At 42.4% G+C, this 25618-nt stretch overlaps 1 protein-coding gene across 1 annotated transcript; it reads left to right on the top strand.

The window, feature by feature from the left end:
* LOC122901765 (nuclear body protein SP140-like protein) lies at nucleotides 1-23566 on the top strand. Its single transcript, XM_044240870.1, has 6 exons — nucleotides 1-57; nucleotides 15616-15772; nucleotides 16678-16846; nucleotides 19408-19491; nucleotides 20850-20927; nucleotides 23223-23566. The coding sequence occupies exons 2-6, from the start codon at nucleotides 15617-15619 to the stop codon at nucleotides 23384-23386; spliced, it is 651 nt and encodes a 216-aa protein (XP_044096805.1). The 5' UTR covers nucleotides 1-57; nucleotide 15616; the 3' UTR covers nucleotides 23387-23566.
* Nucleotides 23567-25618: the final 2052 nt, after the last annotated feature.

Genomic DNA, 25618 nt, shown 5'->3' with positions numbered 1-25618 from the left:
TGAGAACCATCGCCCCAGAAGCCTGAAGCAGGTTCCTGAAGGACCCATTGGTATCAGGTCCCTAATTTGGGAGGTCTTGGGGTCAGGAGTTAGGGAGAGGTGGGCTGGCTAGGGCAGCAGGTGGTGGAAGGTGGAGGAGGGCCTGGATCACCTTCCATTTCCATCAGCAGTGCTGCAGGGTTTCAGTCTCTCCCCATCCTCATCAATACTTGTTATTGTCTGTGAGTGGGTTTTGTTTCTTTTAAAAATGTTTATTACAGCCATCCTTGTAGGTATGAAGTGGTATCTCAATGTGGTTTTGATTTACATTTTCATAATGATTAATGATGTCGAGCATCTTTTCATGGCCTTGTTGATCATTTGTATATCTTCTTTGGAGAAATATTTACTTGTTTGTTCATGTTGCCTTGAGTTATTTGCAGTTTTTTGTTGTTGTTGTTGTTGTTAAGCTTCCGAAGTTCTTTATGTATTCTAAATATGGACTCCTTATCAGAGAATGATTTGCAGATGTTTTTTCCCATTCTATGGTTGTCTTTTCATTTTCTTTTTTATTATCTGGAAAGTATTTATTTTTTAATTACAGTTGACATACAATGCTATATTAGTTTCAGGTGTACAACATAGTGATTTGACGTTTTTATAGATTATGAAATGCTCACCATAGTAAGTGTAGTTCCCATCTGTCACTTTACAAAGTTATTATAATATTATTGTCTACATTCTCTATGCTGTACTTTTCATCCTCACAACTTAGTTATTTTATAACTGGAAGTTATTACTTCCTAATCCTCTTCTCTTATTTTACTTATCGCCTTCCCCACCGACTTCCTCTCTGGCGATCACCAACTTGTTTTCTGTATTTATGAATCTGTTTCTGTTTTGTTTGCTTGTTCCCTTGTTTTTGTAAGGTGGTCCAGCCATTGTGAAAAACAGCTTTTTTTTTTTTTTTAGGTTCCACATATAAGTGAAATCATGTGGGACTCATCTTTCTCTGTCTGACTTATTTTATTCAATGTAATACCCTCTAGGTCTATTTATGTTGCTGAAAATGGCAAGATTTCTTTCTTTTTATGGCTGAGTAATATTCCATTGTATAAATTCCGTTATGTGTGTGTACATCACATCTTTTTTATCCATTCATCTACTGATGGACACTTAGGTTGCTTGTATATTGTGGCTGCTGTAAATAATGCTTCAATGAACTTTAAAGGGTGCATATATCATCTTGAACTAGTGTTTTTGTTTTCTTCAGGTAAATACCTAGAAGTGGAATTGCTGGATCCTATGGTATTTCTATTTTTAATTGAGAAATCTCTATATTGTTTTCCAGAGTGGCTGCACCAGTTTTCACTCCCACCAACAGTGCATGAGATTATCTTTTTCTCCACATCCTCGCCAACACTTATTTCTTATCTTTTTGATATTGACCATTCTAACAGGTGTGAGGTGATATCTCATTGTGGTTTTGATTTGCAGTACCCTGATGAGCATCTTTTCATGTGTCTATTGACAGTCTGTATGTCTTCTTTGGAAAAATGTCTATTTGGGTGCTTTGCCCATTTTTAAATTGGATTTTTTTTTTCAGTTTTTTTTTCAATTTATTTATTTTCAGAAAAACAGTATTCATTATATTTTCACCACACCCAGTGCTCCATGCAAGCTGTGCCCTCTATAATACCCACCACCTGGTACCCAAATCTCCCACCCCCCCGCCACTTCAAACCCCTCAGATTGTTTTTCAGAGTCCATAGTCTCTCATGGTTCATCTCCCCTTCCAATTTACCCAAAAGCACATACCCTCCCCAATGTCCATAACCCCACCCCCCTTCTCCCAACCCCCTCCCCCCAGCAACCCACAGTTTGTTGCATGAGATTAAGAGTCACTTATGGTTTGTCTCCCTCCCTATCCCATCTTGTTTCATGGATTCTTCTCCTACCCACTTAAGCCCCCATGTTGCATCACCACTCCCTCATATCAGGGAGATCATATGATAATTGTCTTTCTCCGCTTGACTTATTTCGCTAAGCATGATACGCTCTAGTTCCATCCATATTGTCGCAAATGGCAAGATTTCGTTTCTTTTGATGGCTGCATAGTATTCCATTGTGTATATATACCACATCTTCTTGATCCATTCATCTGTGGATGGACATCTAGGTTCTTTCCATAGTTTGGCTATTGTGGACATTGCTGCTATAAACATTCGGGTGCACGTGCCCCTTTGGATCACTACGTTTGTATCTTTAGGGTAAATTCCCAGTAGTGCAATTGCTGGGTCATAGGGCAGTTCTATTTTCAACATTTTGAGGAACCTCCATGCTGTTTTCCAGAGCGGTTGCACCAGCTTGCATTCCCACCAACAGTGTAGGAGGGTTCCCCTTTCTCCGCATCCTCGCCAGCATCTGTCATTTCCTGACTTGTTGATTTTAGCCATTCTGACTGGTGTGAGGTGATATCTCATTGTGGTTTTGATTTGTATTTCCCTGATGCCGAGTGATATGGAGCACTTTTTCATGTGTCTGTTGGCCATCTGGATGTCTTCTTTGCAGAAACGTCTGTTCATGTCCTCTGCCCATTTCTTGATTGGATTATTTGTTCTTTGGGTGTTGAGTTTGTTAAGTTCTTTATAGATTTTGGTCACTAGTCCTTTATCTGATATGTCGTTTGCAAATATCTTCTCCCATTCTGTCAGTTGTCTTTTGGTTTTGTTAACTGTTTCCTTTGCTGTGCAAAAGCTTTTGATTTTGATGAAATCCCAAAAGTTCATTTTTGCCTTTGCTTCCCTTGCCTTTGGCGATGTTCCTAGGAAGATGTTGCTGCGGCTGAGGTCGAAGAGGTTGCTGCCTGTGTTCTCCTCAAGGATTTTGATGGATTCCTTTCTCACATTGAGGTCCTTAATCCATTTTGAATCTATTTTTGTGTGTGGTGTAAGGAAATGGTCCAATTTCATTTTTCTGCACGTGGCTGTCCAATTTTCCCAACACCATTTATTGAAGAGGCTGTCTTTTTTCCATTGGACATTCTTTCCTGCTTTGTCGAAGATTAGTTGACCATAGAGTTGAGGGTCTATTTCTGGGCTCTCTATTCTGTTCCATTGGTCTATGTGTCTGTTTTTGTGCCAGTACCATGCTGTCTTGATGATGACAGCTTTGTAATAAAGCTTGAAGTCCGGAATTGTGATGCCACCAACTTTGGCTTTGTTTTTCAATATCCCTTTGGCTATTCGAGGTCTTTTCTGGTTCCATATAAATTTTAAAATTATTTGTTCCATTGCTTTGAAAAAGATGGATGGTACTTTGATAGGAATTGCATTAAATGTGTAGATTGCTTTAGGTAGCATAGACATTTTCACAATATTTATTCTTCCAATCCAGGAGCATGGAACATTTTTCCATTTCTTTGTGTCTTCCTCAATTTCTTTCATGAGTACTTTATAGTTTTCTGAGTATAGATTCTGTGCCTCTTTGGTTAGGTTTATTCCTAGGTATCTTATGGTTTGGGGTGCAATTGTAAATGGGATTGACTCCTTAATTTCTCTTTCTTCTGTCTTGTTGTTGGTGTAGAGAAATGCAACTGATTTCTGTGCATTGATCTTATATCCTGACACTTTACTGAATTCCTGTATAAGTTCTAGCAGTTTTGGAGTGGAGTCTTTTGGGTTTTCCACATAGAGTATCATATCATCTGCGAAGAGTGATAATTTGACTTCTTCTTTGCCGATTTGGATGCCTTTAATTTCCTTTTGTTGTCTGATTGCAGAGGCTAGGACTTCTAGTACTATGTTGAATAGCAGTGGTGATAATGGACATCCCTGCCGTGTTCCTGACCTTAGTGGAAAGACTTTCAGTTTTTCTCCATTGAGAATGATATTTGCAGTGGGTTTTTCATAGATGGCTTTGATGATATTGAGGTATGTGCCCTCTATCCCTACACTTTGAAGGGTTTTGATCAGGAAGGGATGCTGTACTTTGTCAAATGCTTTTTCAGCATCTATTGAGAGTATCATATGGTTCTTGTTCTTTCTTTTATTGATGTGTTGTATCACATTGACTGATTTGCGGATGTTGAACCAACCTTGCAGCCCTGGGATAAATCCCACTTGGTCGTGGGGAATAATCCTTTTAATGTACTGTTGAATCCTATTGGCTAGTATTTTGGTGAGAATTTTTGCATCTGTGTTCATCAAGGATATTGGTCTATAGCTCTCTTTTTTGATGGGATCCTTGTCTGGTTTTGGGATCAAGGTGATGCTGGCCTCATAAAATGAGTTTGGGAGTTTTCCTTCCATTTCTATTTTTTGGAACAGTTTCAGGAGAATAGGAATTAGTTCTTCTTTAAATGTTTGGTAGAATTCCCCCGGGAAGCCATCTGGCCCTGGGCTTTTGTTTGTTTGGAGATTTTTAATGACTGTTTCAATCTCCTTACTGGTTATGGGTCTGTTCAGGCTTTCTATTTCTTCCTGGTTCAATTTTGGTAGTTTATATGTTTCTAGGAATGCATCCATTTCTTCCAGATTGTCAAATTTGTTGGCGTAGAGTTGCTCATAGTATGTTCTTATAATAGTTTGTATTTCTTTGGTGTTAGTTGTGATCTCTCCTCTTTCATTCATGATTTTATTTATTTGGGTCCTTTCTCTTTTCTTTTTGATAAGTCTGGCCAAGGGTTTATCAATTTTATTAATTCTTTCAAAGAACCAGCTCCTAGTTTGGTTGATTTGTTCTATTGTTTTTTTGGTTTCTATTTCATTGATTTCTGCTCTGATCTTTATGATTTCTCTTCTCCTGCTGGGCTTAGGGTTTCTTTCTTGTTCTTTCTCCAGCTCCTTTAGGTGTAGGGTCAGGTTGTGTACCTGAGACCTTTCTTGTTTCTTGAGAAAAGCTTGTACCGCTATATATTTTCCTCTCAGGACTGCCTTTTTTGTGTCCCACAGATTTTGAACCGTTGTATTTTCATTATCATTTGTTTCCATGATTTTTTTCAGTTCTTCTTTAATTTCCCGGTTGACCCATTCATTCTTTAGAAGGATGCTGTTTAGTCTCCATGTATTTGTGTTCTTTCCAAACTTCCTCTTGTGGTTGAGTTCTAGCTTCAGAGCATTGTGGTCTGAAAATATGCAGGGAATGATCCCAATCTTTTGATACCGGTTGAGTCCTGATTTAGGACCGAGGATGTGATCTATTCTGGAGAATGTTCCATGTGCACTAGAGAAGAATGTGTATTCTGTTGCTTTGGGATGAAATGTTCTGAATATATCTGTGATGTCCATCTCATCCAGTGTATCATTTAAGGCCTTTATTTCCCTGTTGATCTTTTGCTTGGATGATCTGTCCATTTCAGTGAGGGGAGTGTTAAAGTCCCCTACTATTATTGTATTATTGTTGATGTGTTTCTTTGATTTTGTTATTAATTGGTTTATATAGTTGGCTGCGCCCACGTTGGGGGCATAGATATTTAAAATTATTAGATCTTCTTGTTGGACAGACCCTTTGAGTATGATATAGTGTCCTTCCTCATCTCTTATTATAGTCTTTGGCTTAAAATCTAATTGATCTGATATAAGGATTGCCACTCCTGCTTTTTTCTGATGTCCATTAGCATGGTAAATTCTTTTCCACCCCCTCACTTTAAGTCTGGAGGTGTCTTCGGGTTTAAAATGAGTTTCTTGGAGGCAACATATAGATGGGTTTTGTTTTTTTATCCATTCTGATACCCTGTGTCTTTTGATTGGGGCATTTAGCCCATTAACATTCAGGGTAACTATTGAGAGATATGATTTTAGTGCCATTGTATTGCCTGTAAGGTGACTGTTACTGTATATTGTCTCTGTTCCTTTCTGATCTACCACTTGTAGGCTCTCTCTTTGCTTAGAGGACCCCTTTCAGTATTTCTTGTAGAGCTGGTTTGGTGTTTGCAAATCTTTCAGTTTTTGTTTGTCCTGGAAGCTTTTAATCTCTCCTTCTATTTTCAATGATAGCCTAGCTGGATATAGTATTCTTGGCTGCATGTTTTTCTCGTTTAGTGCTCTGAAAATGTCATGCCAGCTCTTTCTGGCCTGCCAGGTCTCTGTGGATAAGTCAGCTGCCAATCTAATACTTTTACCATTGTATGTTACAGACTTCTTTTCCCGGGCTGCTTTCAGGATTTTCTCTTTGTCCCTAAGGCTTGTAAATTTTACTATTAGGTGACGGGGTGTGGGCCTATTCTTATTGATTTTGAGGGGCGTTCTCTGAACCTCTTGAATTTTGATGCTCGTTCCCTTTGCCATATTGGGGAAATTCTCCCCAATGATTCTCTCCAGTATACCTTCTGCTCCCCTCTCTCTTTCTTCTTCTTCTGGAATCCCAATTATTCTAATGTTGTTTCGTCTTATGGTGTCACTTATCTCTCGAATTCTCCCCTCATGGTCCAGTAGCTGTTTGTCCCTCTTTTGCTCAGCTTCTTTATTCTCTGTCATTTGGTCTTCTATATCGCTAATTCTTTCTTCTGCCTCATTTATCCTAGCAGTGAGAGCCTCCATTTTTGATTGAACTTCATTAATAGCTTTTTTGATTTCAACTTGGTTAGATTTTAGTTCTTTTATTTCTCCAGAAAGGGCTTTTATATCTCTGGAGAGGGTTTCTCTAATATCTTCCATGCCTTTTTCAAGCCCGGCTATAACCTTGAGAATTGTCATTTTGAACTCTAGATCTGACATATTACCAATGTCTGTATTGATTAGGTCCCTAGCCTTCGGTACTGCCTCTTGTTCTTTTTTTTGTTGTGAATTTTTCCGCCTTGTCATTTTGTCCAGCTAAGAGTATATGAAGGAGCAAGTAAAATACTAAAAGGGTGGCAACAATCCCAGGAAAATATGCTTTAACCAAATCAGAAGAGATCCCAAATCGTGAGGGGGGAGAAATCTCCTCTGATTGGGATCTCCTTTGATTGGGATCTCCCAATCTCTTCTGATTGGGATCACCCAATCTCTTCTGATTGGGATCTCTTCTGATTTGGGGATAAAAAGAGGTTCAAAAAGAAAGAAAGAAATAAAAGAAAAAAAGAATTAAAAAAAAGAGATTGAATTAAAAATTCAGTCAAGAATTTAAAAAGGAATTAAGAAAAAAAAAGATTGAAGAGATTAGGATCTCTTCTGATTTGGGGATAAAAAGAGGTTCAAAAATAAAGAAAGAAAAAAAGAAAAAAAAGAATTAAAAAAAAGAAAATGAATAAAGAAAAGTATAAAAAGAAAATATATATATATTAGATAATCTAGTTAAAAAACGTTAAAAAAGAAAAGGGTAAAAGTTATAAAAAATTTTAGCAGAAGAAGAGAAAAAAAATGAAAAAAAAAATTAAATTAACTGCAGGACTAAAAAATCACAGGCAGAAAGCCATGCGTTCCGTGGTTTGTGTTCTCCTCCTCTGGGATTCTGCTGCTCTCTCCTTGGTATTGAAACTGTACTCCTTGGTAGGTGAACTTGGTGTTGCCTGGATTTCTTGTTGATCTTCTGGGGGAGGGGCCTGGTGTAGTGATTCTCAAGTGTCTTTGCCCCAGGCGGAATTACACCGCCCTTACCAGGGGCCGGGCTGAGTGATCTGCTCGGCTTTGCTTTCAGGAGCTTTTGTTCCCTGAGCGCTTTCCGTAGAGTTCCGGAGGATGGGAATACAAATGGCGGCCTCCTGGTCTCCGGCCCGGAGGATTCGAGAGCCCGGGGCCCGCTCCCCAGTGCCCCCTCAGCGAACAGCTCCTAGTAACTCGCGTCTGCCTAACCTCCGGCCGCGCTCCGAGCTCACCGAGCTTGCGACCAGGTTCAAGGCAGCTCCGAGCTGCGAGCTTACTGTCGGCTCTGTCTCTGCAGCTGGCTTTCCCGTTCCAATATCCGCAAGCTCTGCGACACTCAGACACCCCCGATCCTTCTGTGACCCCGCGGGACCTGAGGTCACGCCGACCCCGCGTGGGCTTCGCCCTGGTTTAGCCTCCGGAGCTATGTCCCTCAGCGGAACAGACTTTTAAAAGTCCTGATTTTGTGCTCCGTTGCTCCGCCGCTTGCCGGGAGCCGGCCCCTCCCCCCGGGGTCTATCTTCCCGTCGCTTTGGATTCACTTCTCCGCCAGTCCTACCTTTCAGAAAGTGGTTGTTTTTCTGTTTCCTGAATTGCTGTTCTTCTACTCTTCGATCTGCCGATGGATTTGCAGGTGTTTGCAATCTTTAGATAAGCTCTCTAGCTGATCTCCTGCTAGCTGAGGCAGTCTCAGCCTGCTATTTCTCCGCCATCTTGACTCCTCCCTATTTTATTCTTTTTGACGTAATTTTAAATGGAGTCATCTTGTTATTTTCTCCTTGTGTGTGTTATAGTGAATAGAAACACAACAGATTTCTGTAGATTAATTTTGTATCCTACAACTTTACTAAATTTATTAGTTCTAATAGTTTTTGACAGAGGCTCTAGGGTTTTTCCATATATAGTGTCATGTCATCTTGAAATAGTGAGACAGTTTTACTGCCTTTGTATCAATTTGAATGCCTTTTATTCCCTTTTCTTGTCTGATTGCTATGGCTAGGACTTCCTATACTATGATGAAAGTGGTGATAGTGGGCTTCCTTGTCTTGTTCCTGATCTTGGAGGAACACCTTTTAGCTTTTTACTGTTGAGTATGATGTTAGCTGTGGGTTTTCCTTTTCACTTTCTTGAGCATATATTTTGATGCACAAAAGGTCTTAATTTTGATGAAGTCTAATTTATCTATTTTCTCTTGTTGTCTGTGCTTTTGGTGTCATCTCCATGAAATAATTGCCAAATCCAGTGTTATGAAGACTTTCCCCAGTTTTCCTCTAAGAGTTTTGTAGTTTTGCCTCTTAGTTTTGGGTCTTTGATCTATTTAGAGTTAATTTTTGTATATGGGGATTTTCACATATGGATATCCAATTTTCCCAACATCTGTTGCTGAAAAGACTATTCTTTTTTCATTGAATGATCATGGTGCCCTTGTTGAAAATCAACTGACTGACCATATGTATAAGAGTTTATTTCTGGTATTTTATTTTACTGATCCATATGTCTGTTCTTATGCCAGTGCCATACTGTTTCAATTACTGTAGCTTTGTACTGCATTTCAAAGTTGGGAAGTGTGAGTCTTCTGACTTAATTCTTTTTCTTTTTTTTTTTAAAGATTTTATTTATTTATCTGACAGAGATCACAAGTAGGCAGAGAAGCAGGCAGAGAGAGAGGAGGAAGCGGGCTCCCTGCTGAGCAGGGAGCCCAACACGGGGCTCGATCCCAGGACCCTGGGATCATGACCTGAGCTGAAGGCAGAGGCTTTAACCCACTGAGCCACCCAGGCACCCCTGAATTAATTCTTTTTCAAGATTGTTTTAGCTATTCAGGATCCATTGCAATTCCATATAATTTTGAGAATCAGTTTCTCCATTTTTGTGAAAAGGCTTTCAGAATTTTTATAGAGATTTTGATGAACCAATAGATTTTGGGGGGTAACATTGACATCACAAAATGTTAAGTCTTCCAATCCATGGGTGCCTGGGTGGGTCAGTGGGTTAAGTGTCCACCTTCAGCTCAGGTCATGATCCCAGGGTCCTGGGATGGAGCCCCACATTGGGCTTCCAATTCAGTGGGGAGTCGTCTTCTTCCTTCCACTGCCTACCGTGCCCCCTTCTTGTGCTCTCTCTCTCTCTGTCAGTCAAATAAAAAAATAAAATCTTAAAAAAGAAGTCTTCCAATCCATGAACATGGGATTTCTTTCCATTTATTTAGGACTTCATTAATTTCTTTCAGCAATGTTTGGTAGTTTCCAGCATACCATGGGAGCCTATCACTTCCTTAGTTAGATTTATTTTGAAGTATTTACTTCTTTTGGATGATATGTAGATGGAATTGCTTCCTTAGTATATATATTTTTAATTATTGGCATACAACTCTGGGCTGTGGATCAGCCTGAAGAGAAAGCTTAGGGTCTTTTTAGGTCTTTTCTGCATCTGTCCCTGGACAGATGTGAAGTGGCTTTCTCTTTCTTTCTTCCTTCCTTCCTTCCTTCCTTCACACCCTCCTCCCCCCATCCCTCCCTCTCTTTCTTTCTTTTTATTGTTATTATTATTATTATCATAAACCTGGTTCCAACGCCCCCACACATACACACAAAACCCAAAAACCACAAACTAATTTGTAGCCAAGCTAGCAATGTATAACCTGTGACAATTCCCTGATCCCAGGACCCCTGTCTTCACAGACTCTAGCAAAGACTTCTTCTAATCTGGGATGTGGAGAAGAGAGACATCAAACTATCGAAGGAAGAAAAGTCACCTGTCAGTGTTGAGAGCCTATTATAGAACTTAATTTTAACTGGGCATATTTTCCTCTTGAAGGTTGATTGTGGTGCTATGTTACCCACATTCTGGGGGGATATCTGCGTATCTGAATGGTTTCTTTTTTTCAGAAAGTGACATTTGTCTTCTTGCCAATTTTGTAAATTTTCAGTGATAGTATCCCCTGTTCCCAAGGCTCCTTGGGACTCTCCTTTTCCATGCAGAATCCACACCAGATATTTAAAACCTCTGGATTTCTATTTGCCCTCTGAACTCTGTGTTCTGGCACACGATGGTGGGTCAGTGTTGGACCTGTCTAGGGAGGCAGTTTCATTTGTTAGCGAGGCTATTGTGGGGGACTTATGGGGATCCCATAATAAGGCCCTTTACATGTTATATTTCAAAGCCACTTAACAGAGAGAGAGAGAGAAGGATCCAGGTAGCTGGAGATCATAACATCAACTTTATTATGAATTGAAACTAGATTGGGAGATGTGTCACGGCAATGAGTTTCCTCATACTGGGCCCCGTGATTAGGGACCTCACCGCAGCCAGGCAGGGCCTGCTGTCACAGCACCCACACCTAGAGGCCTAGAGGCCTCCTCTGTGTCCCCAGGATAGCTCCAGAGAGACAGGCAGGAAGAGACCACACCTTATAGTCCATGTGTCTTCTACAGAAACATCTAAGAGCTTACCTCTCATGGGAAGGAAGAGGGGGCAGTGAGGGACCAGGCATGTTGTGCTGACCAATGTCCTTCTCCTGGGAGAAGACACTGGGAACTGGGAGTGAATGTTCCCCACTCCCACATTTTCCAGTCTCTTTTCTGTTCTTTGCTTCCAATTCTCGTCCACAAGAGGAAGCCCAGACTTTCTGTAGCTACAATGGTCTCTGCCCCTACTGCCTCTCTCTGCCTTGAATTCTGCAGGCTCAGGGAGCCTCGTGCTCTGGGTAATAAAACCTCTGTCTCAGCTCAAACTCATCCCTCAATAGGGATGCTTTTGATGAAGCTGATAAAGATGGTTACCTCTGTGGTCTAGTAAGGACCAAGATACTTGCTGTCCCAAATCTTCCTCTGATTCTGAGTGGTCCAAGCTTTGGATAATCAGAGCTGTCCCTGGGGGAGCAGAAATGTCACATGTCATGAAAAGACCTCTGGTATTACACACCTCCTTCAAGTTCCACCTGGATCTTTCAAAGCTCTGGCTGCTTCTGAGGTTCGGGGCTTGTCTTCTCTATGTAGGTCTGATGCCGTTTCTGAGAGCAGAGCATATTTTATCTTTCCTATCCTTCACTTCCTGACCAGCAGGCCAAAACCTTTTTATTAAAAAGATTTCTTTTTATTTCATAAGCATTTTTCTTTTTAAAGGTGAGGTTACATTCTGTTACGAGTTAACAAATACCTTGAATTAAATTGGCTTAGAAATGAGAAGATACTCATAGTGGTGAACCTAGCAGTAGGACATGGGTTTCACATTTGATCGATTCAGTGGGCCAGTGATGCCATCAGTCATTTGGGTACTTTTCATCTTTCTGGTCTGATGCCTCAGCACCAGCTCCAACCCCCAGTTGTTGGTTCCTCTTGTGGCCGTAAGATGGCTGCCAGCAGTAGCTGGGTGACATCCTGCCTTGTTCAGAGCCACGTGGAGCAAAAGACTGCTGGTTTTATACAGTACCACTAGGCAAACTTCTAGCAACTCACTGGTCCATGCTGGCTTAGTCCTGACCATCCGTGAACCAGTGACTGGAAAAGTAGAGGAATGGGTTACCACCACTGGTGTGGACAGGTGGTCTGGGGAAGAGGAGTTTTGGGGAGCCGATCTGAATGTCTTCTTTCTTTGAGCTGAGTACTCCCAGCATAGATCTCAGTATGTAGGTTTGTGTGAATTCTACTGAGAGTTCATCTACCTCAACCAAGAATCATATACCTCTCCCATAGCTTATGAACCCTCATTCTTTTTTATCTGTCTGCTAATAAATCCGCCACATTGCTGGGACTGAAGCAACAGTCAGTGTTCTGCAGTTCAACACCATAGTCCACCTTCTTCCTCTGGGGGCATGTGGTTGCATCCACGGAGGAGGGAAGACGGGGCTTCAGCAAAGCTTCACCTTTACTCTTTGTATCTGGCTGGAGTTCCAAAGGAGATAAAAGTTAAATAGAAGTGGACAGCTAATAACTGACTGTTCACCCATTCCTGGCTCAAATAGCCTGAAGACCAAAGAAGTGTGATGTTTCTCAATGTGGGGTCTATTGACCACCACATCAGAGCCACAGTCCCACACAACTCTCAGATCCTGGTTTTATGTCATGTTCCCCCTTTTAAAATTTTCATTCCAACTTACATTTAACTTCTACTTACATATTTTAAGTATTTTAAAAACACTTTAGGGCTCCTGGGTGGCTTAGTCATTTAAATGTCTGCCTTCAGCTCAGGTCATGATCCTGGGGTCCTGGGATTGAGCCCCACATCGGGCTCCCTGCTCAGTGGGGTCTGTGTCTCCCCTCTGTCCCTCACTCTGCTGGAGCTCATTCTCTCTCTCTCTCAAATAAATAAATAAATAAAATCTTAAAAGAAAAAGTCATTAAAAAAAGTACACTTTAAATTGTTGAGTGATGGTACAGTGTAAATGGAAAAAATCTTTGTGTCTATATTGCATTGTCTTAATTACTGTAATTTTATAGCAAGTTGAAATTGTTAATCTTTTTCAAGATTATCATGACTAAGCTTGCCCTTTGGCATTTCCATTTATATTTTAAAATCAGTTGGTCAATCTCCACAAAAATCTTACTTGAAACCAACATTTTATTGAGCTCTCTCTCCTCCTCAGAAATCCGTGCCAGCAGATTTTCTCCTTGACGTGAACATCACAGACAGGGAGGTTATGACCAGCATTCCGCTTGTTGCCCTCCCTATAACCGGTGCATGAGAGGAAGGCTCCTTCTCTGGAACAGGACACCACAGAGTGGGCTCGGGTCAGGAGCAGAGCAGGCCCAGTCAGGTTTTGTTGGAGCAGCTAACCAGTAACAGCCCCAGAGGTATCAAGAGTTCATTCTCTTGCCAAAAAACAAGAAAGAACTAGTATGACCCCTCACTGGTATCCCTCAGTAGTGACACTCAGAGTTCAAATATGAGAAGAGGATCAGAAAACAGTTAAAAAGGCAATGAAACTAATAGGCCTCCTCTAGGGTGGTGACTGGGGGAGGAGCTAGCCCTGTCCTGTCCCCCTCCCTTGGCCCTAGCTGACCTGCTACACAGTTACTGCAGGAGGTGGAACCGCCAGCCAAGCAGCAGCACCAGTGCTAGCTCCATGGGTAGCACCAACTCTCTCTGTGGTTGGGGATACCCTGTCCCTGAGGGTCAGAAGCTCCAGAACCTCATGTTCTCCCTGGGGTTGGAAAGCATCCATAAAACTTCTAAAGACATCCCTCAGGTCTGTCTGGTTGCGGGTGAAGGCCAAGCTATGCATGGCCATCATGAGGAGCTCAGCAATGGGAGATAGCATCAATTTTAATTCCATCTCATCCCTTCGAAGTTCAGCCACAGAGCCAATTTGCTGGGTTATCACTATGAAAGGAGGGTTTTTGATTGATGTAGTCCTTGAGATTGATCATTCTGAGACCTCCCCAGGTTCTAGGACATGTTCATACAGAGAAGCATCCCAAAAGAGGCCCCCTCACCACCCCCCCCCAAGAGCAATCTTCCTTGAGACATCTTTTCTTGCATTGGTGTTGCCTGCATTGATGGGTGGCAGTGTTCAGAGCACTGGAACCAGTGCTATCCATCTCTACTTATGTTTTACTGAAGTTACATTGGATCTGTAGGTGAACTGGGGAGAATTTACATTTTAACACTATTTAGTCTTCAAATCCATAAACATGGTATACCTTTGCATTTATTTTGGCTTTCTTTAAATTCTCTCAGGGAGTGTTTTGTGATTTTTCAGTGTAGTGTTCTTGCCCATCTTTTGTTGGCTTTGTCTTTATTATTATTGGTTTTTGATGCTTTTAGAAATAAGACTGTTTTCTATTTGTGTTCCAAATTATTTGCTGCAAGTATCTAGAAATACAATTTATTTTTGCATATTGATCTTCAGTCCAATTACCTTGTTCAATTACGAATGAATTCCAAAATTTGTCCATAATTTCTTTTAGATTTTCTAAGCACACAATCAATTATAAAAAATATTGGTTCTATTTCTTCCCTATTAGGTTTACTTTTAAAAAATTGATTTTCTTTTTTAAGATTTATTTATTTATTTATTTGAGAGAGAGAGACAGTGAGAGAGAGCATGAGCGAGGAGAAGGTCAGAGAGCGAAGCAGACTCCCCATGGAGTTGGGAGCCTGATGTGGGACTCGATCCCGGGACTCCAGGATCACGCCCTGAGCCGAAGGCAGTCGTCCAACCAACTGAGCCACCCAGGCGTCCCTAAAAAATTGATTTTCTCATCTTATTGCATTGGCTAAAATTTCCAGTTAATGTTAAATAGAAATGGTGATAGTGCACATTTTCTCTTATTCTCAAACTGAGTGGGAAAGTACTTAATATTTTACCTTTCAGTATGATGTTAAATGTTGGTTTTCAGCTTTTTGGTGTTTTTTTTTGGTATACTCTTTATTAGATAAAGAAAGTTACTTTTTTCTTTAGTTTTCTGAGCATTAAAAAAAATGAAGAGATGTTGAATTTTATCAAGTGCTTTTTCTGGGTCTATTGAAATTACTATATGGTTTTCTCCTTCAATTTGTCAGTGTGATGGTACACATTCCTTAAATTTTAAATGTTAAAGAATTCTTGCATTTTCACACTAAACCCTGGCTAGTCAGGATGCATTATCCTTTTTATCTATTACTGGAATTGATTTGCTAATGGTCTGTAGGAACATATTTTTCCTTCTGCGTCTATAAGAGATAGTGACCTGTGCTTCCATTTTTGTAGTGTCCCTGTCAGGTTTTTTGTATCAAGTTATGCTGTCCTACACTAGCAAGTTGGACCGTGTCCCTGTTTTCTTTACTCCCTGACAGAATCTGTGTAAGATAGGTAATAGCCTTCCTTAAATGTATGTTCTAAATAATTCACAAGGGAAGTGTCTGGACCTAGACCTTTCTGTTTGCTTGCTTCCCTCCACCCCCCATTTTATAGAACTTTGTTTATTTTTATTTTATTTTATTTTTTTATTGTGTTATGTTAGTCACCATAAAATACATCATTAGTTTTTGTTTGTTTGCATTTTGTTTTGGTTTTGGTTTGTTTGGTTTTGTTGGGTGGGAAGGGCATCTTGCCATCTTGATGTTCATTCTGTCATTGTATTTTTTTCCTTAGGATGTTTTCAATAGTTAAGAACAAGGAGATTTCCCATGAGACTCTTTTGAATCTCTTCAAGCAAAATAAGGTGGAGATAGCAAATGCAATAACAAAGCTATTTCCTTTCCTTGAAAGCCTCAGAGACCGCTCCTTTATCACGGAAAAAATGTATAAAGTACGTTAAGTCTATTATATCACCCATGATAACCCAGCCCACCCTAATTGTTGTGACAACCTGGATTCAAAATTTAGTGTATCATTAACTGGTTGACGGCCTTTTCATACTCTTCACGGAAAGACCTTTTTGAGTGAGTTAATCCTCTAAAAGTTTGGGGGTGACAGAACAGGCAGTCCTCACTAACGAGGCTTCTGTTCTGATTGAAGCTCCTGTCTCCTGTGGGGCGTGTTGCAGTGAGGTGGATGGGAACGGTGATATGGCTGAATGGAAATTGATAGCTTTTTATACAAAACCTATAGCAATTTATACAAAATGACAAAATTAAATAAAATTAAAATAATTAAGAGAATTGGGGCAGTATTCCATTATAAAATCCACTACATCAAATGAAACCCCCAGGGATTTTGTGCTATTATAAATCAGTTTGTTCTGCTTTGTTGTTGTGTCCTTTAAGGTATGTTTTGTAAGGTGTTCTGGAGTCTTGGTATTCAGGTGAATTTGATCAGTGGGTCCTCCTGGGGAAATAGAGGAGGAGCCATCCCTGTACCCTGTGACTGTGCTCCTTACAGCCACGGCAGGACCCTCTCCTCCTTCCCAAAACCCTTGCCGGACTCCTCACACCTGGAGGGTGGGCAATGGTTGTTGAGTAGCCAGCAGAATTGCTCTAAGGTCCACTCGTGAAACAACCTACGCAGGATGAAAATTCAAAAGTCAAGAAGAAGAGTTCATTTGTTATTTTAAGCAGGTGATAAAATATTTAAGAAGTTCTAAAATACTATATGAAAAATAGTAGTCTGTGGAATGAATGTTCTATGCAATCACTTCCCAGTGATTAACTTTGAAACTACTTTAACTTTGAAACTATTTCATATTCTTTTCCTGTTGTACTTTTTTAAAGAAAGGATTCTCAAGAAGCCCATAAAAACTTGGTTCCTGTAGAGAGAGTGGTGTATAAAATTCTCTACTACCTTGAGAAGACCTTTGATAGGTCACTTCTACAAGTCCTGTTCAGCAGGGTTCATCTGAAGGAGTATCCTGATTTAATTCATGTTCATAGAATCTTCGAAAATGGTAATTGATATCCTCCCTTCCCTTTCAGGGTCCATGTCTACTTGTCATTCATTCATTCACTCATTTGCTGGTTTAATAAGTATTCATGAAATGTTTACTCTGTCCCACGACCAGTGCTTGTCAGTGGTCACCGTTAATAATTACAAACATGTTCTCTGGTCTCATCCTCAAAATCATCAGTCATGATTACTCTGCTAGGGTCTCTTGTAGGTTTAATTGCAGCCCTTTTTCTTCTTCTGGGAATGTGTGATTTATTCTGTGTCATGGGTGCCTGATAAAGAGAAAATGTTCCTGGACAAGTTGTGACTTTTTTTTTTTTTTTAAAGATTTTATTTATTTATTTGTCAGAGTGATTACAGGCAGACAGAGTGGCAGGCAGAGGCAGACGGAGAAGTAGGCTCCCGCTGAGCAAGGAGCCCGACGTGGGACTCGATCCCAGGACCCTGGAATCATGACCTGAGCCGAAGGCAGCGGCTTAACCAACTGAGTCACCCAGGCGTCCCAAGTTGTGACATTTTTCTAACATGACCAGACTGTCACCGATTCCCACAGAAAACCTTATTTGAGACCGTCTGACAAAAAGTTAGATTCCCAGACAGAGAATTAAAAGGTCAAAAGAGCCCACCCTGCCAGAAGGAGGGCCAGCGTGTGGAAAGGTGTGGGAATAAGGAAGGCTGATTCTGACATGATGGTTACAGGCAGATTGTGCATTTCAGACACCCTAACTGAGGAACTGGAATTTTATTTTCATAAAAACAGGGAAGTCACACCAATTCTTAAGCAAGGGATAAAGTCAAAAGAAGCAAAAATAAAGTAGGGAGTGTATTACTTTGTGAAAATAGTACACTGATTAAAATAAGAACAATATAATTTCTTTTCTTTTTAAATATTTATTTATTTTAGAGAGAGAAAGACAGTGTGCAGGGGGGAGGAGCAGAGGCAGGGAGAAACTCAAGGAGACTCTGGCTGAGTGAGGAGCCCATTGCCGGGCTTGATCCTGTCACCCCGAGATCACCCTGAGTGGAAACCCAGAGTGGGATGCTCAACCCATTGTGCCATCCAGGCGTCCCTGAGCAATATAATTTCTATACCAATACCCAAGTGAGAGAAAGGAATAGAGAAAATCAAATATCTGCACACAAATTTCAAGTGAATGATTTTTAAAAGCTTTATTGAGATAAATTTTTATACCTTAGGTCAATATTATATTTGTAACCAGCATGTCCTGGGCCATGGGAACAGAGAGAATGGTGGATACCTGTACTGCCCACATCTCAGGGACTCTGATTCTCTTCATGGACTGCAGGGACCCCCCCCCTTTCCAGGTTCAGTGTGCACATCACCTGTTTTAGGTTCTGGGGCTCCCTGAGCTGGGGTACCCTTCACCTACACTTGTTGCCACCCACCTGCCCCTGGGAGATGGCAGCAGTTGCCTCCCACACATTGTTGTCCACAGGAGCTGTGCATCAGCGACCCAAAGCCCAGAATCTGGGGGCTGTGGCCTGGGGTGCAGCACCCTCTCCTGCTGCTCAGTCCTACCTTCATCCCATGCTCAGAGCCCCCAGAGCCCCCAGGGGACCGCCTACACGCACACAGACCCGCTTCACCTTTCCCCTTGTTCTCCTTGAATCTTCCACCTGGTTTTGCCAGGGTGTGAGGCCAGGTCCTGAGATGACAAAGCATCTGTGGCTCCCACTGTTCCGTGCAACTCACGCCTGCAGGTCCTGCCCCAGGAGGAGCTCCTGCCATGGGCCCTGGAGCAGCAGGTTCCCTGACTCTGTGGGGTCCCCTCCTCCCTGAACTCCCCACAGACATCCCCCCGACCTCCCTCCAGGCTTCCTAGTTTATTTTCTTCCTCCTATGTGTGCTGGGTCTCACTAAAGGCAGGAGTGCTGGGCTGGTGTCCCTCCCTCCCCTGATTGGAGACCTCCCCAGCCCTGGGCAGTCCTGTGGGGAGCTCCTCCAGTGCAGTTATCTGTGCTCCCTGCTCAGAGCTGCAGAGTGTCCATCCTCTTTTCCTGGCATCTGGGCCCCTGGGAGGTCTGTCTAGTTCCTCCAGGCGTCCTCTGCTTTGTGTCTTTGGGAAGCGCTCACCCTCCCTGCCCCAACCCTCCTCCTGTCTAGCAGCATCTTTAGAGCAGCTGGGCTTTCTCCATGGGTATGGATCTGAGAGCCTAGCTCTTCTCCCAAAGAATTCCCTCTGTTCCTTGTACAGTTCACAGAGACATTCCACTTAACAGAATTTATACTGAGATAAGTTTTCACTTCTCTCTGGCCATCTTGCTGGGTGATTAGTTACTGTTTATAACTTTCCCACTGCTCCATAATCCTAAAACCCGACAGGCTCATAACCTGTAAGATTTGCGTGAGTGTGTTTTTCTCTTCGATGTGGCAGCAAAAGGAACAAATGATACCAAGTTAGGAGCTGCTGTGATGAACTGATCCAGGGTCCAGAAGTCCCCAACAAGTAACTGGATTCTTGGGTGGTCCAGATTGTGATTATGAGGTGGTGTCCCTGTTTATTTGTTTGCAACCACTAATCAATTTTTTTCTCTGTTCAGTATGTGAAGAAAAATATTTTCCCCAGAAAAATGATAATGAAGAGACACAAAACCTCCCCAACACTGGGCCAAGCTCTGAACAAGGTAATTATGATAGAATACAAACTTTGTTTCCTGGTTACAAAGAGGCCAGAACTCAGGAAGGGCAACTGTGATGTTAGAGAGGGAATCCAGAGGGACATGGGGCAGATGGGCGTGCGTGACTTTGTATCAATTCCAAAATGACGTAACTCTACTTGAATCTAAGACAAAAGGTGGCAAAGACAGAATTTCTGCCCAATAACCTGGAAGGTGGAGTAAGAATCTAAATGTGAATTTTGAGTTTCCAGAGGTGACCTTCAGTGTGAAGCTCTTAAGGGGTAAGAACTCCAGGCCCAGGGTCAACATCAAAGAGGGGACTTTTGATGATGGCAGAAGGGACTGATTTCAATGTTTTCAAGAGTCTAGATATTCAAGGAGAAAACTAGTCACACAGAGACATAAAAGAGGAGGTGGTAGAAAGATGGAAGGGAGGGTGTGGGTACTTTGAGTGAGAGAAGGGAAATGAAAGACAGGGAAGAAAGGGTTAGAAGACACACTAGAAATAGCTGTATTATTAACATCTCACTGGTTGAACATTTGAGGGGGCAGTTGTAGGTTTGGTGCTCAAACTGCCATTGGAGATTAGCATTGTTTATGAGCCCATTTTGCAGATAAGGAAACTGAAATCTGGAGACGGCATGTGTGTGGTTGGCCTGGGGTCAGATGAGTAATCATGTGTGTGTGTGTCTTAATGGAGGTAAAATTCATGTAACATAAAATTAACCACTTTAAACTGTTTAGTGATATTTAGTGATAAACACAACATTGTGCAACTCTCCCCCATCTACTTTCAAAATATATCAGTCGCCTCAAAAGGCAACCCCATTTCACTCCCTACTCCCCTTCTCCCACAGCCAGGAGCCACTGGTATAACTAAAAGGTGCATCTTTTCATTTTTGTGTGTTGAGTGAAGGAAATCAAAAGTTGGAGAGAACAACAATGGAGCCTGACGTGGAAGATGGGAAGATGTAGGGGAAGAAAGCTGGGCAAGAAGGTGGAGGCAGGAGAGTGGCTGGAGGGAAGAGAGATGGAAACACAAGGTCATGGAAGGCAAAGGAATCCGGGATGCAGAAATATTTTCCTAGGTTAGAAGCAGCAGTGCCTGGAAGTTGGATCCTAGTGGGAAATGGCAGGAGAGAGAAAGGGAATGAGGTCTAATATGATGGAAAGAGGCAGAGAAGGGCTTGGTTGCATTTTGGGTGGAGTCTTGGAGCAGGAGGAGTATTTATGCCCCAGGAGCCGCTCACCCTCGTCTCCAATGTCAGAGCTCAGTGTCTACAAACTACTCCTCAGTTCCCTGGTCACTGACTTGTTCCCTGGTCACTGACTCTGGTCTTTCCTTTCCTTTCCTCTCTCTTTAGCACTGGATAAATCCACAGATTTAAGAATAAAAAAGAGGAAGTCAGAGACGGTGTGTACCCCGCTGAATGATGGGCAAGGTAACTATGACTGAATCCCATGTTTTAAAGGAACAGTTCCCTGGGTAGCTCATTATGTGGAAGGAGGAGAGTCCATAGACTTGAGCTCTGCCTCTAGCTCCTCTCCAAGGTGTGGGGGAGGCATGCATGCGGGGTGAGACCAGCAGGGCCTAGGGGATGAAATTTAAAGAGAACCCAAAGATAGGTGCCTCCTTAAATTAAGTTCCTTAGGCCTCTTGCCTGTCACACCCTAGCCCTGTCCTGGAGGCAAGAGAGAAAGAGGAGCAGAAGTCTTTAGTGGAGGACAAGGGTAGACAGGTAGATGGACTGGACCATCCAGTGGGAGTTACAGGGCAAGCATGGTTTTTCCTAAATGGACATGAGATTGAAAATTCTCCTTTGACAGGGAGATAGTTTTATCCTACGCTACAGAAGTTGTCACAGGAACATAGAAATAATATGCTTGATGGTCAGATTGGCCAGTAAGTGGGATCCCTGAGAACACCCTAGAGGTAGAGTTGGGGAAGGGGCCCTGCGCATGCGTCAAAGCCCGATGAGAGACCTGGAGTGATGAAGGATGCAAACTTTGAGATGAGGGCAACACACAAGAAAAGGACTGGGAGCCTACAGGCAGGCAGAGGGTCCAGGTAAGCCTGAGAGAAACAGAGACAGAAAGAAGACAATTTACACCAGGGATAGTGACAAAGATCATATGGAGAGAGAAACATAAGGGACAAAGCAAATGCTGGTAAAAGAGAAGGTAGGGGAGGGGCAAAATGAAACCGTGAAGACAGTGTTCAGTGGGAGTGAATGGAGTTTTGCTAGAGGTCAGTGGAGAAGAGAGGAGACATGGTGGGATATTTAGCATCAGGGGGAGTCAACACACAGAAGCTTCTGCTGCAGGGGGTCGTCCCCACCAATAGTGAATTTTCAGAACCTTGAATCCTGGATGTATGTGTTGGCAAACATTACATTACTGGTGTATTTGTATGGAAGGTTCTACAGAAACAGTCCTAAGAAGTGTGTTTATGTAGACATGTAGTAAGCCACCCTTGAAAAGGACACAAGAAACAACACAAAATTCAGCCAAGATAATTTCCAGCAAGTGAATGAGAATAGCAGGTTAAGAGAAAATAGCAACAATAAGAAGGTAGATTTCGGGGTGAAAAGGAAAACCCTGGAGAGATGGAAAGAGGATACAGAGGTCCTGACACAGAGCAAAGCAGGAGGGGAGCAGGCGAGAGGCAACATGGGGGGGGCAACCTTCTCAGGTGGAATCAGGAGAGAGGGGAACAGGAGGCCAATGATGGAGATAGGTGAGGGTTCTTTCTGGATCATTATGTATTTCAGGGGCAGAGATCGTCAGATAAGAACATCTAGTACAATCTTGTGCTGGGGGTCTGGTGGATATACAGAAGACAATTGTGTCTTATCACCTCAAAATTAACCAAGAAGGCCAGCCAGCAGGGACAGCATATGTCCAACCACCTGAAATAATTAGTAAGGCTGGCCAAGGAAGTCTGATGTGATGACACTGTGTGTCCCAGCGAAGGTGTCAGGAGGTGGCCCAGGGAGGACAGGATGGATGCAGGAGAGGGAGACCCTGGTGCTCAGTGAAGGAACTCTTGCCTAACAGAGGAGAGCTGGGAGGGAAGTGGAAAAGTACTGAAAAGGGGATGCTAAAGAGATGGGTAGAGCAAGATGGAAAGAGGAGATGAAGGTACAAAAGGTGCATCAGGTCAGAAGAGTCAGAGACAGAGAGTGCTGAAAAGAATGTGCTAAGCTGAGAGGAGAAGGAGGACATATGAAACCAGAAAGAGAAGCAGAGGCAGAGAAATAGGGGGAGAGAGAGAGAGAGCTGCAAGAGGAAGAAGAGAGGGAGTGGTCAGCAAATGGGGAGCACCGCGTCCAGTGAGCGTGCCTGGAACACCATTAACCTGTAGGCCCCTGGGTCCCGTGAGAATATGGCACCGTCTGGAGCAGGGACATTCCTGCCTTGAACTGATCCCATCAGGCATGTCTTTCCTGATGTCCCCTTAAGATGGGGTTTCCTGGGGGCACCTGGGTGGCTCAGTGGGTTAAAGCCTCTGCCTTTGGCTCAGGTCATGATCCCAGGGTGCTGGAATCAAGTCCCATGTGGGGCTCGCTCTCTGCACAGGGGGGTGTCTGCTCCCCCCCCCACCTGCCTCTCTGCCTACTGGTGGTCTCTCTGTCAAATAAATAAATAAAATCTTAAAAAAAAAAAAAAGATGGGGTTTCCTGCTGGTTCCTTGGCCCCACATTGAGATCCCTAAGGGGTTTTGTTTCTCTGCGCAGGTTTCGGCGGTGAATCCAGTGAGGAGGATGGGCCCCTGGAAGCTCTGAGCTCTGCAGGATGCCAAGGGCCAGAGGAGGAGGGTGAGGACGAGGAGGAGAGTGAGGACAACCAGCTTTGGACTATAGACCCTGAGGCGTCTGCATTCAGAGCTCCTGATTCCTGATGTCCCCTCCTTTCAGTGCCCTCTACAGCCAATGGTCCTGTCAACACTCCCAACACATTTCCTGTATTTACCTTTTGTGCCATTTTGGGAAATGTGGGAGACAGGGTCTTGGTCACTGAATATGTGTGTTCAGATATAAATGTTACAGTAGAAATAAACTAGAATATTTCTGTTTGTTTATTTTTCCTTTCATGTGGTCATGCCTATTGTGATAGAATAAAAAATAGGTATTTAGTCTTTATCCCTAGTTGCTGGCACAGAGCTCCTCAAACCCTTGGAATTTCCCCAGTGGTAAGAGTGTCTCCATGACGAGGGAGACAAACCATAAGTGACTCTTAATCTCACGAAACAAACTGTGGGTTGCTGGGGGGAGGGGGGTTGGGAGAAGGGGGGTAGGGTTATGGACATTGGGGAGGGTATGTGCTTTTGGGTAAATTGGAAGGGGAGATGAACCATGAGAGACTATGGACTCTGAAAAACAATCTGAGGGGTTTGAAGTGGCGGGGGGGTGGGAGGTTGGGGTACCAGGTGGTGGGTATTGTAGAGGGCACGGCTTGCATGGAGCACTGGGTGTGGTGAAAAAATAATGAATACTGTTTTTCTGAAAATAAATAAATTGGAAAAAAAAAAGAGTATCTCCATGACAATTAGAGGGTTAGAACTTTCAGTTCCACCCATCAACCTCTGGGGAGAAAAGAGAAGTGGGAGATTAAGTTCAATCACCAATGACCTATGATTTAACCAATCATACTTATATCATAAAAACCTCTGAACAATGGGGTCAGGAACCCCTAAATTGGTAAATATGTTGATGTGCTGGGAGGGTTGCATGCCAGAGAGGGTGTGGAAACCCTGGCATGCCCCATCCCCATACCTCAACCGATATATTTCTTCCATTTGGCGATTCTTGAGTTGTGTTCTTTATAATAAAACTGCATCATAAGCAGAGTACTTTCCCGAGTTCTGTGAGTCATCCTAGCAAATTATTGGACCTAGGTGGGCATCATGGGAGCCCTCAAATTTACAAATGGCTGGGCAGAAACATGGGTAGCTTGGAGAACCCATTTGTAGCTGGTGCCTGAAGTAGGGTCAGTCATATGGGACTGAGCCATTGTCCTGTGTGGTCTGTGCTAACTCTGGGCAGTTAGTGTCAGAACTGAACTGAATTGAATTGTTCAACACCCAGTTGATGCTGAAGAGCTGGAGAATTGATTGGTGTTGGAATAACCTATTTATTGTTGGAAAAGACACCACATGGTTGGTGTTAGAAAGAAGCCCACATACATAACCATAATGATGTCTTCAATGTAAGTATTGATTTCTGCCTTAACCAACTTCTGTCATCTGTGTCATCTGATCACAAAAAAAGGTAGATAATTTTTTATTGCCTTGATGCATATATTGTTACCAGAAACTTGGGAAGACAGAAAAAGCCCAAATAAGTCTTTTTGACAGGTGCTCTCTATCATGCCATTAGCTTATATGCAAGCTTTTCCAAAAATAATTTGGGAAATAATGTTTCAGAATTCTAAAACATCAGGAAGGAGTAGACAGAATAACTATTATTTTTATCCTTGTTTTGTAGATGAGAAAATTCTAGCAGGTAACTGCTTAAGAATCTTTTCCCAAATCATATGGAGAATTAAAGGCAGAGCCAGGACCATTGTCTTGGATGCTTAGACCTCAGTTCAATAGATGTGTTTCCTTCAGAAGGAAGAAAGGGGAGAAAAACTAATCGGATGCATCTGCCAGTGTTAGTTGTTACAGGATTTATAACTTTTATCAAGCACTTATTATTTGTCTTCCATGGATTTTTTATGAACAAAACAAATTTGGAAATATGCCCTGGTGTAATAACAAATAAGATAACTTAACATCAAAATGCACATTTTTTCCAACAAAAGATCCATTTTTATTGTTTGCTGTATTTTTTGTGAGTAATAAAACTAAATTATCATTTAGGGAATTCCCATCATCTGTTTTTAACCAACGTGTAGTGTCTTGAGCCCTAGAAGTCTACTTAGTATTCATGGAAACAATTCCAACAGGTTTTGGGTTGGTGAGGGGATTGAGTGAGACTTGGGCAAGTGGGGAGGAAAAGAGAGGGCTCTGATCCACAGTCATTCTAGGATCCATCTTCCAATGTTGTCCTGGGCAAGCAACAGAGGCAGAGGAAGTGTGTAGGGATTAGTTGAAAGGATAGCAAGTAGAAAAGGAAGGTGTTAGGAAGGC

Source organism: Neovison vison, chromosome 3, assembly GCF_020171115.1.
Source record: "Neovison vison isolate M4711 chromosome 3, ASM_NN_V1, whole genome shotgun sequence".
NCBI lineage: Eukaryota > Metazoa > Chordata > Mammalia > Carnivora > Mustelidae > Neogale > Neogale vison.
The sequence above is the reverse complement of the archived record's forward strand: the minus strand, read 5'-3'. Positions and strand labels throughout refer to the sequence as shown.